The 14,545-nt window shown below is 42.7% G+C and overlaps 1 protein-coding gene across 5 annotated transcripts in view; it reads right to left on the reverse strand.

Moving 5' to 3' along the window:
- ANKS1A (ankyrin repeat and sterile alpha motif domain containing 1A) overlaps positions 1-14,545 on the reverse strand; it is a 175,226-nt gene that overhangs the window by 77,973 nt on the left and 82,708 nt on the right. For all 5 annotated transcript variants that reach the window (XM_073616016.1, XM_073616015.1, XM_073616019.1 and 2 more), the window contains one exon: positions 13,867-13,954. In XM_073616016.1, the coding sequence (XP_073472117.1) occupies positions 13,867-13,954 (88 nt within the window). The remainder of the gene's footprint in view (positions 1-13,866; positions 13,955-14,545) is intronic.

Here is a 14,545-nt window from a genome sequence, read left to right on the forward strand (position 1 = left end):
TTGCGCAGCAATTTTTCAAATGTGTTTTTTGTGGAAAAAAAATGTTTCATGCTTTAAAAAAAAAAAAAAAAAAAAAAAAACAGTAAAGCTAGCCCAATTTTTTTGCATAATGTGAAAGATGACGTTACGCCGAGTAAATAGATACCCCACATGTCACGCTTCAAAATTGCACACGCTAGTAGAATGGGGCCAAACATTGGTACTTAATAATCCCCATAGGCGACGCTTTAAAAATGTTTACTGGTTACATATTTTGAGTAACAGAGGTCTAGGGCCAGCATTATTGCTCTCGCTCCAACATTAGTAGGGATACCTCACATGTGTGATTTGAACACAGTTTACATATGTGGGCGCGACTTACATATGCGTTCGCTTCTGCGTGTGAGCACGCGGGGACAGGGGCGCTTTAAATTTTTTATTGTTTATTTTTATTTTTCTAATTTGACACTTTTTTTTATCACTTTTATTCCTATTACAAGGAAGGTAGACATCCCTTTTAATAGGAAAAAGCATGACAGGTCCTCTTTACAGTGAGACATGGGGTCGATAGGACCCCACATCTCACCTCTAGGCTGAGAAGCCTGAAATAAAAACAAAAAAAAACAAAAAAAAAAAGATCTCAGCTTCCCAGCCGAGGCGATTTAATGCAGAGGCCGGGCGTGACGTCATAACATCGTGCCCAGCCTCAGAATGATCATAGAGACTCCGGGGACCATGTGGTCCACCGGAAATCTCTATGGTCAACATCCGGGGCGAGCGGATTCTATCTCTGAATCACCGATGGCAGGGGTGAGTCGGTAGAAGCGGCAGGAGGGGAACGGGGACATCTCCTTTCGCCACACATAAAAACGATCAAGCTAATGAACAGCCACTATGATCATTCTTATGGTGTAGGGAATTGCCGGCTCCAAAAGACCATATCTGAATGATGCCTGTAGCTGCAGGCATCATTCAGATATCCCCACACAAAGTCAAGGACATCATATGACGGCCAACGGGCGGGAAGTGGTTAAAGTGATTTTAAACCTCAGACACGAAACATGAAAAAAGTGTGCAGTAGGGTTGCATAGATACCAGTATCAGTACCAGTGTAGATACTGATCATTAGCGCAAGTACTCGTACAAATGCTCTGATACCTGACACCATACCTTTGCAGTGTGATTTGAGCCTATACAAATGAAATGGGCTCAAATCGCACTGCAAAGAATTGCTTGTAATTTGAACAGGAATGCGGTGAGATTCTGGTCTGAATCGCATGAGGTTTTCCCCAACGCTCCTGTGTGAACTCAGGCTTGTCATAGTGACTTCAGCCTGGATTCACACAGGAGCACGGCGGGAAACTGCGCACCTGTTCAAATCGCATGCGATTCTTTGCAGTGCGACTTGAGCCCATTCATTTTGTATACGATCAAACCGCACCACAAAGGTATCGGTACTCTGAACTGGCGAGTAGTTGACCGAAAGTATCAGTACTCGTACTTGCCGTTTAAAACCCAGTATCGGTATATCCCTAGTGTGTACTTGTCTCAATCTAGTACACCAAGTGTTTTTTTTTGTCCGCTGCCTCATTTCTCTGCTATAAGCAAGTTTTCCTGACACCAAGAGAAAAATAGTGACAGGGGAAGGACCTCCAGCTGATTGACAGTCTTAGCTCTGTTCCGGTGTGCTGTGTAAAGTGGAGTGTGTCCCTTCCCTCCAATCAGCTCTCATAGTGCTTTTCGCCGATGTAATTTGAGCTCTCCTCCCTTACTTTTCAGAGCTGAGAGAGTCTGTTTAAACTCTGCACTTTGAATGAATGTAGAGGAAAGACGGCTGTAGATAAACGGGTACAATTCATGTAGGAGGCTTTGTTTCATCTCTGTGTATCACCTGAGGCCAGTCACTTCATTGGGTATAGGAGAGGGTTTACAACCACTTTAATGTGCATTGCGTTAAAAGGAAGCCCATTCATTTAAACAAGCTGCACCAAAAAAGGTGCATGTACCATTTCTGGCAGTGCACATCCCACAGCAAGATGCATTGGGGTGCCATTTATGGCACCGCATAGCGTGTGTATGCAGCACACATTAACGCTATGCAACAGTGTGAATAGGCTTTGAGAGTTCACTGCAAGTTGCCAACGAAGTACAGTTTTTGTCACATTAACATGTGCTGAGAGCCAAGACAGCTGACACCCCAGTAAAGATTCTAGAAGAGCAATTTAGGGCCTGTTCATACACAATCTCAAATTGGTGCAGTTCATGCTGCATGGAACCCCAACACACCTTAACAACAGACATGCATGGGGTGTTAGGCAGCCCATTCAAACGTTAACTTAGGCCCCTTTCACACTTATATGACTTCAAAGTCGTGAGATTTTACCACGATTTCGCGGGCGCTATTTTACAGCGATTTGGGAGCAGTACTACCTTGGATGACTTTGCCACAACTTTGGCATTAACAAATGAAAACATACATGGTGTGAGGCTTGTGCTTACAGCTTGTGCTTACAAAGTTGTACTGAAATCGGGTCTATATTATTCATGTACGATTTGCATGCTACTTGAGGGTTTAACATTGAGGTCTATGGAGTACAACTCGCATGGAAGTTGGACCAAAGTAGTGCAGGGACTACTTTGAAGTCGGCACAACTTAAAGTTGTGCCAATATGAATGGTAGTCATTGAAAATCATGGAGAATGACTTGTCATGATTTTGCAGTACAAAATCGTGGGACAAGTCGTATAAGTGTGAAGGGGGCCTTAGCATAATGTGTGGGCACTAAAGCAGCACAATGTAAAAAGGCCCTAAAAAGGTAGACTCTTGTTATTTGTAAACAATTTGAAACTGATGTGATGTGGTTCTATTCATTCTGAATGGCGCCCCAATGTACCTTTTCAAAAGACTTGCCTTGCACCCCTTAAATGTGTTCTGTGTTTGGCAGCCAATTTGAATGAATAGGGCTGCCTTTATGAAAAATTCCCTACCTGCACCCTGTGTTTTTCACCTGCATAAGATGTGTATTGAGCATATCGTTTCATAGTGTCATATGTTGCTCTGTACACATAGCCTATAGTAGAGTAGAGTTTCAGTTTGTTTTCAAACAGGAGGCATGGCACTGCATAGGTAGTGCATGACCTCTGTCTGTAGTCTAAGAACTGATACTTCCTTTGAAGAAACTACATATCTCACAATCCCTGGGTCTCGCAGTCTTTTGTTTGTGCAGGTGAGAGCTAGTAATTACACAGACAATGATAGACAGGCGCCGAGATCACTGTTAATCACATCAGCACGTCCACATTAGTGCTGCAAATGCATCGGACACTAAGGGGTTGATTTACTAAAACTGGAGTGCAAAATAGGTTTCAGCTGTGCATGATAGCCAAGCTTGTTCAATTAAAGTGGTTGGAAACCCTCTCATATACCCAGTGAAGTGAATAGCCTCAGGTGATACACAGATGAAAGCAATCTTCTTACATATGTTTTACATGTTTATCTGCAGCCTTTTGTCTACAACCCTTCAAATGAGCACAATTGTGATAAAATCCATCTGCATTTGTGAGGAACACAGAGGAGGGGGTGGTGAGCTGTAGTTACAGCTCTTCCACACTGTGTGAGAGCTGATTGGAGGAATGGGACACACATCCCCCTTCACAGAAGGAACGAACATGTAGAGCTGTATTCTGAATAGACAAACTTTGTGCTTATCTCCCTTCCCAGTCACAAATTTTATCTTGTGTTGGGAAAACTTCTCAGAAGTGCCTCATGCTGATAACAGAGGGTCGAAAAACCAGAGAGAAACTACATTTAGCGCTTTGGAGACAACTAAACACTACAGATATATGTGCTCTGTTCAGATTTCATGACTTGGGTTTACAACCACTTTGGGGCCCGGTTCACACCTATGCGAATTGGATGTGGCTTATACTGCATCCAATTCGCATAACATTTTAAAATCTAATAGTTTGAATGCATCTGGTTCACATATGTGCGTTGCATTCGCACTCCGCATTGCCCAAAAAGCATACATTGAGACATTACCAGCAAGGGTTCCCTGCAGACCACTGCAGAACAGGAGGGGTTATTAGCCATCTGTGACTAAGTCACAGTACAAAGTGATAACATTACCAACAAGGTTACCCCCAGATCACTACATAGCAGGAATGGTTAATGGCAGGCCATGACTAGGCCACCATAGGTTGCTCTATCAAAAGTACACAGTGAGATATTACCAACGATGGTTAACTCCCAGACCACTGCAGAGCTGCAAGGGCTAATAGACTGTGCCAATGTCACTGGGCAGGCCTTGAGGGAGCCAGCTGTAGTTTGGAACCGCAAGAATGCAGACAAAGATTTGAGCTACAGTGTTGCAGCCCCTACAGGGGCAGGGATACAGCCTGCATGACATGCGTGTTCAGTACAAGAATAGCAGCAGATTTTAAAAAGAAGGGTGTGGCTGGCTTCCAGGGCACAGGGATGAGCCCTGAGGTACTCACCAATGGGATCCAGGTAAAGATCAGCACAGGATTCACAACAATCCATAAAGCTGCAAGAGGAAGCCAAAGAGGCTATGCAGCAGCCATAGCTTGACAGAAGAGGTGGGGAGCCTTCCCAGCTGGCAGAACACGATTAATGATAGTAGCTATAGCTGCCAGCAGGAATCGTATGTAAAAACAATTAAAATCCCAACCATGACACTGCCTACCTGGAGTTTGCATGTTCTCCCTGAGCCTGCATGGGTTTCCTTCAGGTACTTTGGTTGCCTCACACACTTAAAAGAAACGCTGGTGGTAATTGACTCCTGTCTAAATTGGCCCTAGTATGTGTATGTATGAATGTGAGTTAGGGACCTTAGATTGTAAGCTCCTCAAAAGGCAGGGACGGATGTGAATGTACAATATATATGTGAAGCGCTGTGCAAATTAACAGCGCTATATAAGTAACTAATAAAAAGAACAAAAAAAATAAAAATTACAGGCCGAAAATTACAACACTCACACGCAGCTTATGAAGCTGCATGTGAGTGTTGTGGCACATAATATCCACCTTCAAAAAGGTCCCAATTGCTCAATTTCAATCCAGAACTTTGCAGCAGAAAATTCTCATGTGGGACAAATCCCATCTTTCTGCATAAAAGATGATCCGGTTACCTCCCAACCAAGATGTTTTGTCATTGTGGCTTCTGTCCCTGGCAGTGTCCAGGGCTGGGTCTTTCTTCCCTTACACTGGAAGATTGTCACAATGGATGCTAGTTGGGGCGAGGTTCTGGACCATCTGTATATTCAGATTTTTGGTCTTAGAGGAAATCAAAGCCTCCAATCAAACATCCTAGAGTTATCAGCATTTTGTTTGTCATTACTTCATTGGACCTCCCTTCTGACCGATCATTTCGCGGATGTTTAAATCAGGCAATGCCACCACTGTGGCTTACATGGATCATTGGGGGGGGGGGCACCAGGAGTGTTGCAGCAGCAACAGATGCAGATTCTATCTTGTCAGAGTATTATGTTACAGCATCTGGACCCAGGGGAAATTACGCCTCAATAAGAAGATGTCCTGGGACAAATGTCTGCGTTGGGGGGAGACCATGTAGATTTTCTCCTTTCTCAGTTCAACAATAAACTAGACAGATTTGTCTTCAGGAACCTGGGGCCGCTGTATCAGTATGCCCTGATCTAAGCACTGGGCCTTTCCTCCACTGAAGCTTTTACTTTATCTACCTTGAAGGATCAAGCCCTTAGGCATTGGAGTCATTCTCATAGTTTCAAATTGGCCTCAGAGAGTGGTAAGCCAACCTCCTCTGTCTGCTGACACACTCTGGCCTCTACATGATCAATCAGATCTGTTGTCTCAAGGACTGATCTTCCATCCTACTTCTCAATCTCTGGCTTTGATGGCCCGGCTATTTAACTATTTGTCCATCAAGGCAAAAGTATAAACATCCTGGTATTTAAGGTCTTAAAATGAGCTCACAGCTACTGCTGCAGCCATGAACTGCTGATTTTTACAGCTGGCAATCAAATTTCAGGTAAAAGTGATCTGGGTAGCTCTAGAGCTGCCCAAACACTTTGGAGCTATGAAAGTACCCCACCCCCCAACCTCCACTAACAGACTCCTAATGTCTCCATAAAGAAGACCGGTCACCTGCCAATGCAATCACATAGGGTTCTTGTTAGCCCCTTATGATAGCAATAAAGCTAAATAAAAAAAAATAAAGTGTTACAAAAATAAATAAAATTAAAAATCATTTAAAACAATTTAAGGCTTCATTCACATTTGCACAATGCATTGCTTTTTTTTGGTAGTTTGTCACAAGACAGCATAGGGCAGCCCATTCACTTGAATGAGCTGTCCTATGTCCCGCAAATGCACCAAAGTAGTTCCTGCATCTTTTTTGCCAGTTAAGCCCTCTACACACGTGCCGAATGTCGGCTGGCATTGGCAGGTTCAATAGAAACCGACCGACAATTGGCCCATGTGTATGGCAGCCAGCCGTTCAGTCAGCTTCTGTTGAAGGCTCATGACCAAAGAAAAGGTCTGCCTACCGGCTCCCAATCACTCCACTAAACAGGTGAAAAACATGCTCACCTCCATCATACACCTCATTAACAGGTCACAACATGCTCATCAAACACCCAGGAAAATCTGTCAACTGTGCTCAATGGGAAACCTCCTTCAATGATCTTCCTCAGGGTCCAAATTCAAAATAATCTCCCACATCCAGTGTGCTCAGACATCATAAAATATGGGTACCATAAAACTTTTATTGTAACTGTACTGTCTGCCCTCATGTTGTAAAGTGCTGCACAAATTGTTGGCGCTATATAAATCCTGCATAATAATAATAATAATAATAATAATAATAAACAGTCCAAGATGGCTGCAGGATGATGTCATTGGCTTGGCTCCTTCCTCTTATAAGCGTTGCGCCCTGTGATTGGGCCTTCTGTATTTAAAGCGGAGTTCCACACAAGAATGGAACTTCTGCTTTTCAGAACCCTCCCCCCCTCCGGTGTCACATTTGGTACCTTTCAGGGGGGAGGAGGGTGCAGATACCTGTATAAGAAACAGAAGAATCGCGCTAATATAAATTACAAAAGGTGCATAGAAACAGTAAACACAAATTGAAAACAGTGTCCAATGCAACTTAAACTAAAATTCAATACGAATAGACTCAAATATACAGCGGCATCCAGGGTTAACCACCCATGCGACCTAGAAGTCCATAAATTGGTGACCTAAATGATAGTCTTAAATGGTGGCATCTAAATATAACCACCTATGTGAAAAAGAGGATCCAAGTGAATAAATAATATTCCTCCGTGAAAAGCAATCCACCACCTAGAATGGAACGGGTTACTCCTTACCGGAAAGCCATGATCCCCCATTACAGAGGATCATAACTAGCAAAACAGCTGAGACTTGAAGCTTGAAACTTGCATCGGTATCAACTACGCGGTCATCAAATCATCAGAGGTTATGGACCTGTCACACATGGAGACAGGTCCATAACCTCTGATGACTCACAAACATAAGTTAAACACACACTCGTCAGGCCACATGTGTGGCCATCTCTCATCCGTTGCTTGAATCACCAAACCTGGGAGTGGGGGGTCCTGGATGAGACCCCTCAGGTTGACGCGCTTCGAAGGACTGGATGTCTTCCCTCTCCTAGTCTCATCCAGGACCTCCCACACCCAAGTTTGCGATTCAAGCAAACGATGAGAGATAGCCACACATGTGGCCTGACAAGCGTGTTTTTAACCACTTAAGGACCGAGCCTCTTTTTGACACTTGTTTACAAGTTAAAATACATTTTTTTTGCTAGAAAATTACTAATAACCCCCAAACATTATATTTTTTTTTCTAACACTGTGGAGAATAAAATGGTGGTCGTTGAAATACTTTCTGTCACACCGTATTTGCGCAGCGGTCTTCCAACGCACTTTTTTTTTGGAAAAAAAATACAGTTTTTTGAATTAGAAAATAAGACAACAGTAGATGGTAACCAAAACGTGTAGCGCTAACTGAAAATAACACCCTCAAATTAATAAGGTGAAGAGCTAATGCTCTAAATACAATTTGACTAGAATAGAAAGAAGAACACAGAAAAAATGTCCATCACTGGAAAAAATTTGTGCAATATAAATAAAAGTCCGTGTACATAGAGACTCTACTTATCACCACTTATGAGTGATGTATAAAGTGCCATCACCAGCATATAATTATAAAAGTCTTAAAAAGATAATGCAGAGCTGGTTCCTAAATAGTCCCACGTATATATGTTGAATAGTGCGTGGAGGGACCAACTCTGTAAATTCGCACCACAGTGTCTTAAAAGATGTGCACTTCCCTCAACCGATGAAAAATGGGGGCTTACCGGAGGGTTTGAACCCAAAACAGTATATACTGTGAGGGTCAAACCGGCTTTTATTGCTCACTGGCAATGGGGGGAAGACCTTGACAGCATGAAGATGAAGGGATCACAGGGGGCCTCAAAGATGTATCTTCTCCAAATGAAACCATGGATCTCCCCACATGTGGCTCATACAGGATAAAAAAAGGGCCACATAGTGTGATACCGTAAAACAACGTATTTTATTGTAAAAAGAAATACACTTACATTATAGATGATAAAAAAGCGCTTGTACATAAAAAGGCGGCAGTGGAGTCCTCCCGACGCGTTTCGTCTAACAAAACTTCGTCCAGGGGTCTTGTTAGACGAAACGCATCGGGAGGACTCCACTGCCGCCTTTTTATGTACAAGCGCTTTTTTATCATCTATAATGTAAGTGTATTTCTTTTTACAATAAAATACGTTGTTTTACGGTATCACACTATGTGGCCCTTTTTTTATCCTGTATGAGCCACATGTGGGGAGATCCATGGTTTCATTTGGAGAAGATACATCTTTGAGGCCCCCTGTGATCCCTTCATCTTCATGCTGTCAAGGTCTTCCCCCCATTGCCAGTGAGCAATAAAAGCCGGTTTGACCCTCACAGTATATACTGTTTTGGGTTCAAACCCTCCGGTAAGCCCCCATTTTTCATCGGTTGAGGGAAGTGCACATCTTTTAAGACACTGTGGTGCGAAGTTACAGAGTTGGTCCCTCCACGCACTATTCAACATATATATGTGGGACTATTTAGGAACCAGCTCTGCATTATCTTTTTAAGACTTTTATAATTATATGCTGGTGATGGCACTTTATACATCACTCATAAGTGGTGATAAGTAGAGTCTCTATGTACACTGACTTTTATTTATATTGCACAAATTTTTTCCAGTGATGGACATTTTTTCTGTGTTCTTCTTTCTATTCTAGTCAAATTGTATGTAGAGCATTAGCTCTTCACCTTATTAATTTGAGGGTGTTATTTTCAGTTAGCGCTACACGTTTTGGTTACCATTGATTGATTTGGCAATTATTCTGTTTGCGGTGTTAGCGGCTTACCATTTTGGAGCAAGCGCAATTTTACTACTGCTGTGGTTTTGTTAAAGACAACAGTAGAGTTAGCCCAATTTTTTTTTTTGTTATATTGTGAAAGATAATGTTACGCTGAGTAAATTGATACCCAACATGTCACGCTTCAAAATTGAGCTCCCGCTCGTGGAATAGCGACAAACTTTTCCCCTTAAAATCTCCATAGGCGATGTTTAAAAATTTCTACAGGTTACCAGTTTTGAGTAAGAGAGGAGGTGGTCTAGGGCTAGAATTATTGCTCTCGCTCTAATGATCACAGCGATACCTCACATGTGTGGTTTGAACACTGTTTTCATATGCGGGCGTTACTCACGTATGCATTCGCTTCTGTGAGCAAGCTCCTCGGGACAGGGCGCTTTAAAAATTTTACATTTTTTTTTCTTATTAATTTTACTTTAAAAAAAAAAAATTCGACACTATCTTTTTGAAAAAAACATTTTGGGTCACCTTTATTCCTATTACAAGGAATGTAAACATCCCTTATAATAGAAAAAAAAGCATGACAGGACCTCTTAAATAGGAGCTAAAAAAAGATCTCAGATCTCATATTTACACTTAAATGCAATAAAAAAAATTTAAAAAGTCGTCACTTAAAATTCTCTCTTTAAGAGCTATGGCTAGAAGTGACGTTTGTCGCTTGCCTCAGTCGGCAGCCAGGCATCCATGGGAAAGGACGCGATCGCCTCTGCCGCTACTGGCAGGTCCGGTAAGCGGTGGAGACGTCCAGAGAACAGCGGGTGGAGGGTGGGCACCTTTCCCGTGACCGATAAAAGTGATTTTGCGGCGAATCCACTGTGGAGACCACTTATCTTGAGAAACGCACAGTATTCCCGAAATTGCCGGGGTTATGGCAGCTCCTGCCATTACCCCGGTATTTAGAGTGAAAGTACCGACGTACGGGTACGTCGTTTTGCGTGAAGCGGTTAATTTATGTTTGTGAGTAGACATCTTTATGATTTTATTCATATCTTAATAAATCTGTTGGATAATGCACTAGGGCAGTGCACCCTCTTTTCTTTTTCTATTCTCACAGCACTGTCGGGACGACCCCAGTCCTAGAGGGCAGCAAGATATCTATGAGCTTATCCACGATTTAACCAGGCACCTGTGACACTACACAGTCAGCTGACTCTAGAGAAGGAGTGTGGTGTTCTTTCCAACTTTCTTCAACCCTGACCAGTTTTCCAGTCCCTGCCAAAAAATAAAATAAATCATCCCTTACAGGAAGATACTGCTACCACTTTTTTCCATTAAGCTTTTTTCTGGCCACTCCTTCATAAAGCTTAACTCTGTGACATGTACGATTTAAAGTAGTCCTACGGACAAATGCTTCCATCTCTGATGTGGATCTCCGCAATGCCTTCAGTGTTATCTTTGGTGGTTTTGAAGCATGTATAATGCCCCTCTTGTCCAGTCTGTTTTAGTGAGCAGCTTCTCTCGCCAGGTTTGTAGAAGTGCCATATTATTTTAATTTTGTTATTTTAAAAAAGTGTATGTCATGGTCTTCTGTGATATGTTTAAAGTTTTTTTTTTTTATAAGCCAACCCTGATTTACAGTAGCCCTCCCCATGACTTTGCCTGTTTGGAGAGCTCCTTGGTCTTCATGTTGCTTGCTTAGTGGTGTTGCAGATTTAAGGGCCTTTCAGAACAGGCTTAATTTATTTATACATGTGACACTTTGCACCTAGGTGGACCTTACTAATTATCGAATTACAGCATTGAACTTCTGAAGTTAATTTATATAACCACATCTTATTTATGGGAATCATAGAAAAAGGGGTGAATATTTATGCACACTCAGGATTTCAGTTTATTTTTCGGTCTTAGCCCAGGTTCACACTGAGCTGCGGGAATGAAGCCATGCAAGTTCAGCTGAACTTGCACGATTTCACTCCCGCATGTCAGACTCGATTTCGGCCGAGATTTCAGAGAAATCTGTGCAGGTTTCTGCACAGATGCCAATGTAAATCGCAGCCCGAAATCGCAAAAAGTAGTACAGAAACTACTTTTTGAAATCGGTGCAGCACCGCAGATGTGGCGTCACACCGATTAGGACGGTGCCATTGACGGCAATTGCAACCGATTTGACATTCACATTCAATGTGAACCTTTTTTTTTCGTTTTTTTTTTATTAGTAGTCACATTTTCTCTGTTCTAAGTTGCATAAGAGTTGGGAGAGGGGAAAAAGCACACTGGTCTTCCCAGTGAAAGTGTGTGTATGTTGGGACAAGTCTGATCATTGGAGGAGAGTAGGCCGAGTTCCCAGCATAGCTACGGAACTGACTACGATGTGTTCTCCTACTAAGTGTGGTCAGATTTTAAGAGGAAAGCAGAGGGACTGACAGGAATACCAGGGATTTCTCACAAAGGAAGCAATACACAGAGGCAGGATATTTTTTTCATACAAGTACATGGTACAGCAGGCACATATGAGGAATATGAAACGTTGGGTTTACATATTCTTTAACAGAAGAAAGCGGAGGAAGTTTAAAGTTGTGTACTTTTTTGAAACTGCCAATTGAACCTACAGATCTGGGATGTCTGTGACCCATAGATGGGAAAACTGCAACAGATGTCTTTTCACTCTTAGGAGTGAGGGTGCCCTTATATTGGGAAACGGGCTTCGTGGCCAAACGCTTGCGCTGAAAGGAAGTACTGAAGGTACGGTATGAAGTTGAAGCCTGAGTAGAAGCTGAAACGCAGGGTCATGTTGGTTATTCGTTGCCCTTATCTAGTCAGCTGCAGTTTGACATACTGAAATTGCAACGAAAGGGTTGGGCCTACAAGCGTAGAGAGCCTATAAGGGTCTAAAACTTTCTATCAGCAGAATCTTTGAAAGAAGAGAAACAGCTTCAGTAGATACAATGAGATGTTTGTTTAAAGTGTCACTAAAGAAAAACTTTTTTCTTTTGGATAGAATACGGGAAGGTTATAACCCTGGTCAGATTGTTTTGCCATCTGAATGTCATTGGAGAAGATTTACCTTCACTTCCTGTCCCATAGCCAAAACAGGAAGTGAAAAAAATCCCTACAAAGTGGGGGAACTCCAGAGTGTCACAAGGGTGACCAGAACATGTGTCCCCCTTGGAAGATTCCCCCTCTATTACAGGCAGTCCCCGAGTTACGAAAGACAATAGGGACTATAGGTCTCGTCATGCCCAATCAAGCTTCACAAGATCAAGGCTTTTCGAACGGCAGCAGTAAACTTTTCCACATTAGCAAACATGTTACGTGTAACACCAGTTGTTAACTTGGAACATTTATTAATATTCTTTAAAGCGTACCTAACCTAGCCTAAAATGTTTCTAACTGTTTCAAGTAGAATGTAATCAGGTACAGACACAAAAGAAACTACTGAAGGCCTTGTTTACATTGCAGATGGGGGTAATAAAAACATGCAGTTGAGCTGCGTTTTTACTTCAACCCTCCCCCTTTAAGCTGCGAAGGTAGTGGATGGGGGTGTACACATGTCGCAGCCACGATGCTATGCAAAAAGATTATTCACCCCGCACACCAAACCTGACCCATTCAACTGAATTGGGTGCTCTGCAAACTACGTGCAATGCATACAGTTGCAATACGATGGTGCAGGTTTTTAAGGTAGTTCTAAAGGCTAAAGGTGTTTTACCTCAATGCTTTCTTTGCATTAAGATAAAAAGAGACCTTCCGGGATCAGCACCCCCCAACACGCCCTAAATACCTACCTGAGCCCGATCTCGATGCAGTGCTGCCCTCTCCCCAAAGGCTTGGACAGCAGCAGGAGCCATTTGCTCTTGCTGCTATCAATCAAATCCTGTGAGGAGGGAGCGGAGGGCAGGGCCAAACCACGACGTGTGTATCAATATACGCACTCAGCCCGGCTCAGTATTAAGCCCGCACAAGCACCCCCACTGCAAGCGGCTTGCTATAGGGGCACTCAGGGGGGAGGAAGAGCCCAGAGCAACAGCAGGGGACCCCAGAAGAGGAAGTTCGGGTTCTCTCTGTGCAAAACCATTGCACAGAGCAGGTAAGTATGACATGTTTTACTAATAATAAAAAAAAAAAAAAAAAAAAAAAAAACACCTTAACCTTTACAATCACTTTAAGGGTAAAAACAGGTGGTGAGGAGGCAATATAACACCTCATCACTATGTCAAACACCGCCTGAAAAGTGATTCAGTGTGGACGCGCTAAAGAGGATGAAGCCAGTGTAAACAAGCCCTAATTGCAACAGTTTACAATAGTTTTATGCAAAGATCATTAGCAACTTCAAAAAATTAATAAAGGAAAAAAAACAAAAAAAACAATGCTGTACTCAAGTTGTCAAATGAACGGATTAAAAATACTGAAATGTGTAAAGTTAGCATTTGCACTGCTGATACTTAATTATTAATATTTTGAACTAAGACAACAATTTACTCCACCTTGATCATCAGGTTTTTTGGTCTCGGCAGTAAGCAGGAGCTCATAGGGGTTCTCTTCTTCCCGACTAACATGTGCATGACCAAGAGCCTTGTGGAAAACAAAAATAAAAACAAAAGTGAAATTGCCCAGGTTTTTGTGCATGCTAGTTTAACAGGTACTGTAAATGCAACAACAAAGCTCTTCAAAGAGGCAGGTATAACAGATATCTGTTAATAAAAATCAGAGAAATAATCCTTTAGTTCCCCTTTTCCTAAATTCTCACTATGACAATACATAATGACAGTCCAGACTAACGGTCACTAAATGGTGGACCGCGGTCTGCAACAGGACCGAGTGAAAGTCCTATCCGGACACGGCCATGTCACTGCCACGGCTGGGTGTCCTCTCCTGTGCTACCAGCCCGGCCACCGATGTCATCCTCACAGGAGGCGGGAGGAGCTACAGATCGGGACTGAGGGGCGGGAGCTGCCCAAGTTATGTTAATAAGCGGGTGATTACTGCATGCTGCAAATCAGGACAGAGCTGGCATCTTTCATATTAACAAGCCAGATAATCACCTGCTTGTTAACATGATAACTTGGGCAGCTCCCCTCCCTCAATCCCGATCTACAACTCCTGCGAGTAGAACATCGATGGCCAGGCCGAAGCCTTGGGAGAGGACACCCCAGGAATGATGAT

Source organism: Aquarana catesbeiana, linkage group LG02 (assembly GCF_042186555.1).
Source record: "Aquarana catesbeiana isolate 2022-GZ linkage group LG02, ASM4218655v1, whole genome shotgun sequence".
Taxonomy (NCBI): Eukaryota; Metazoa; Chordata; class Amphibia; order Anura; family Ranidae; genus Aquarana; species Aquarana catesbeiana.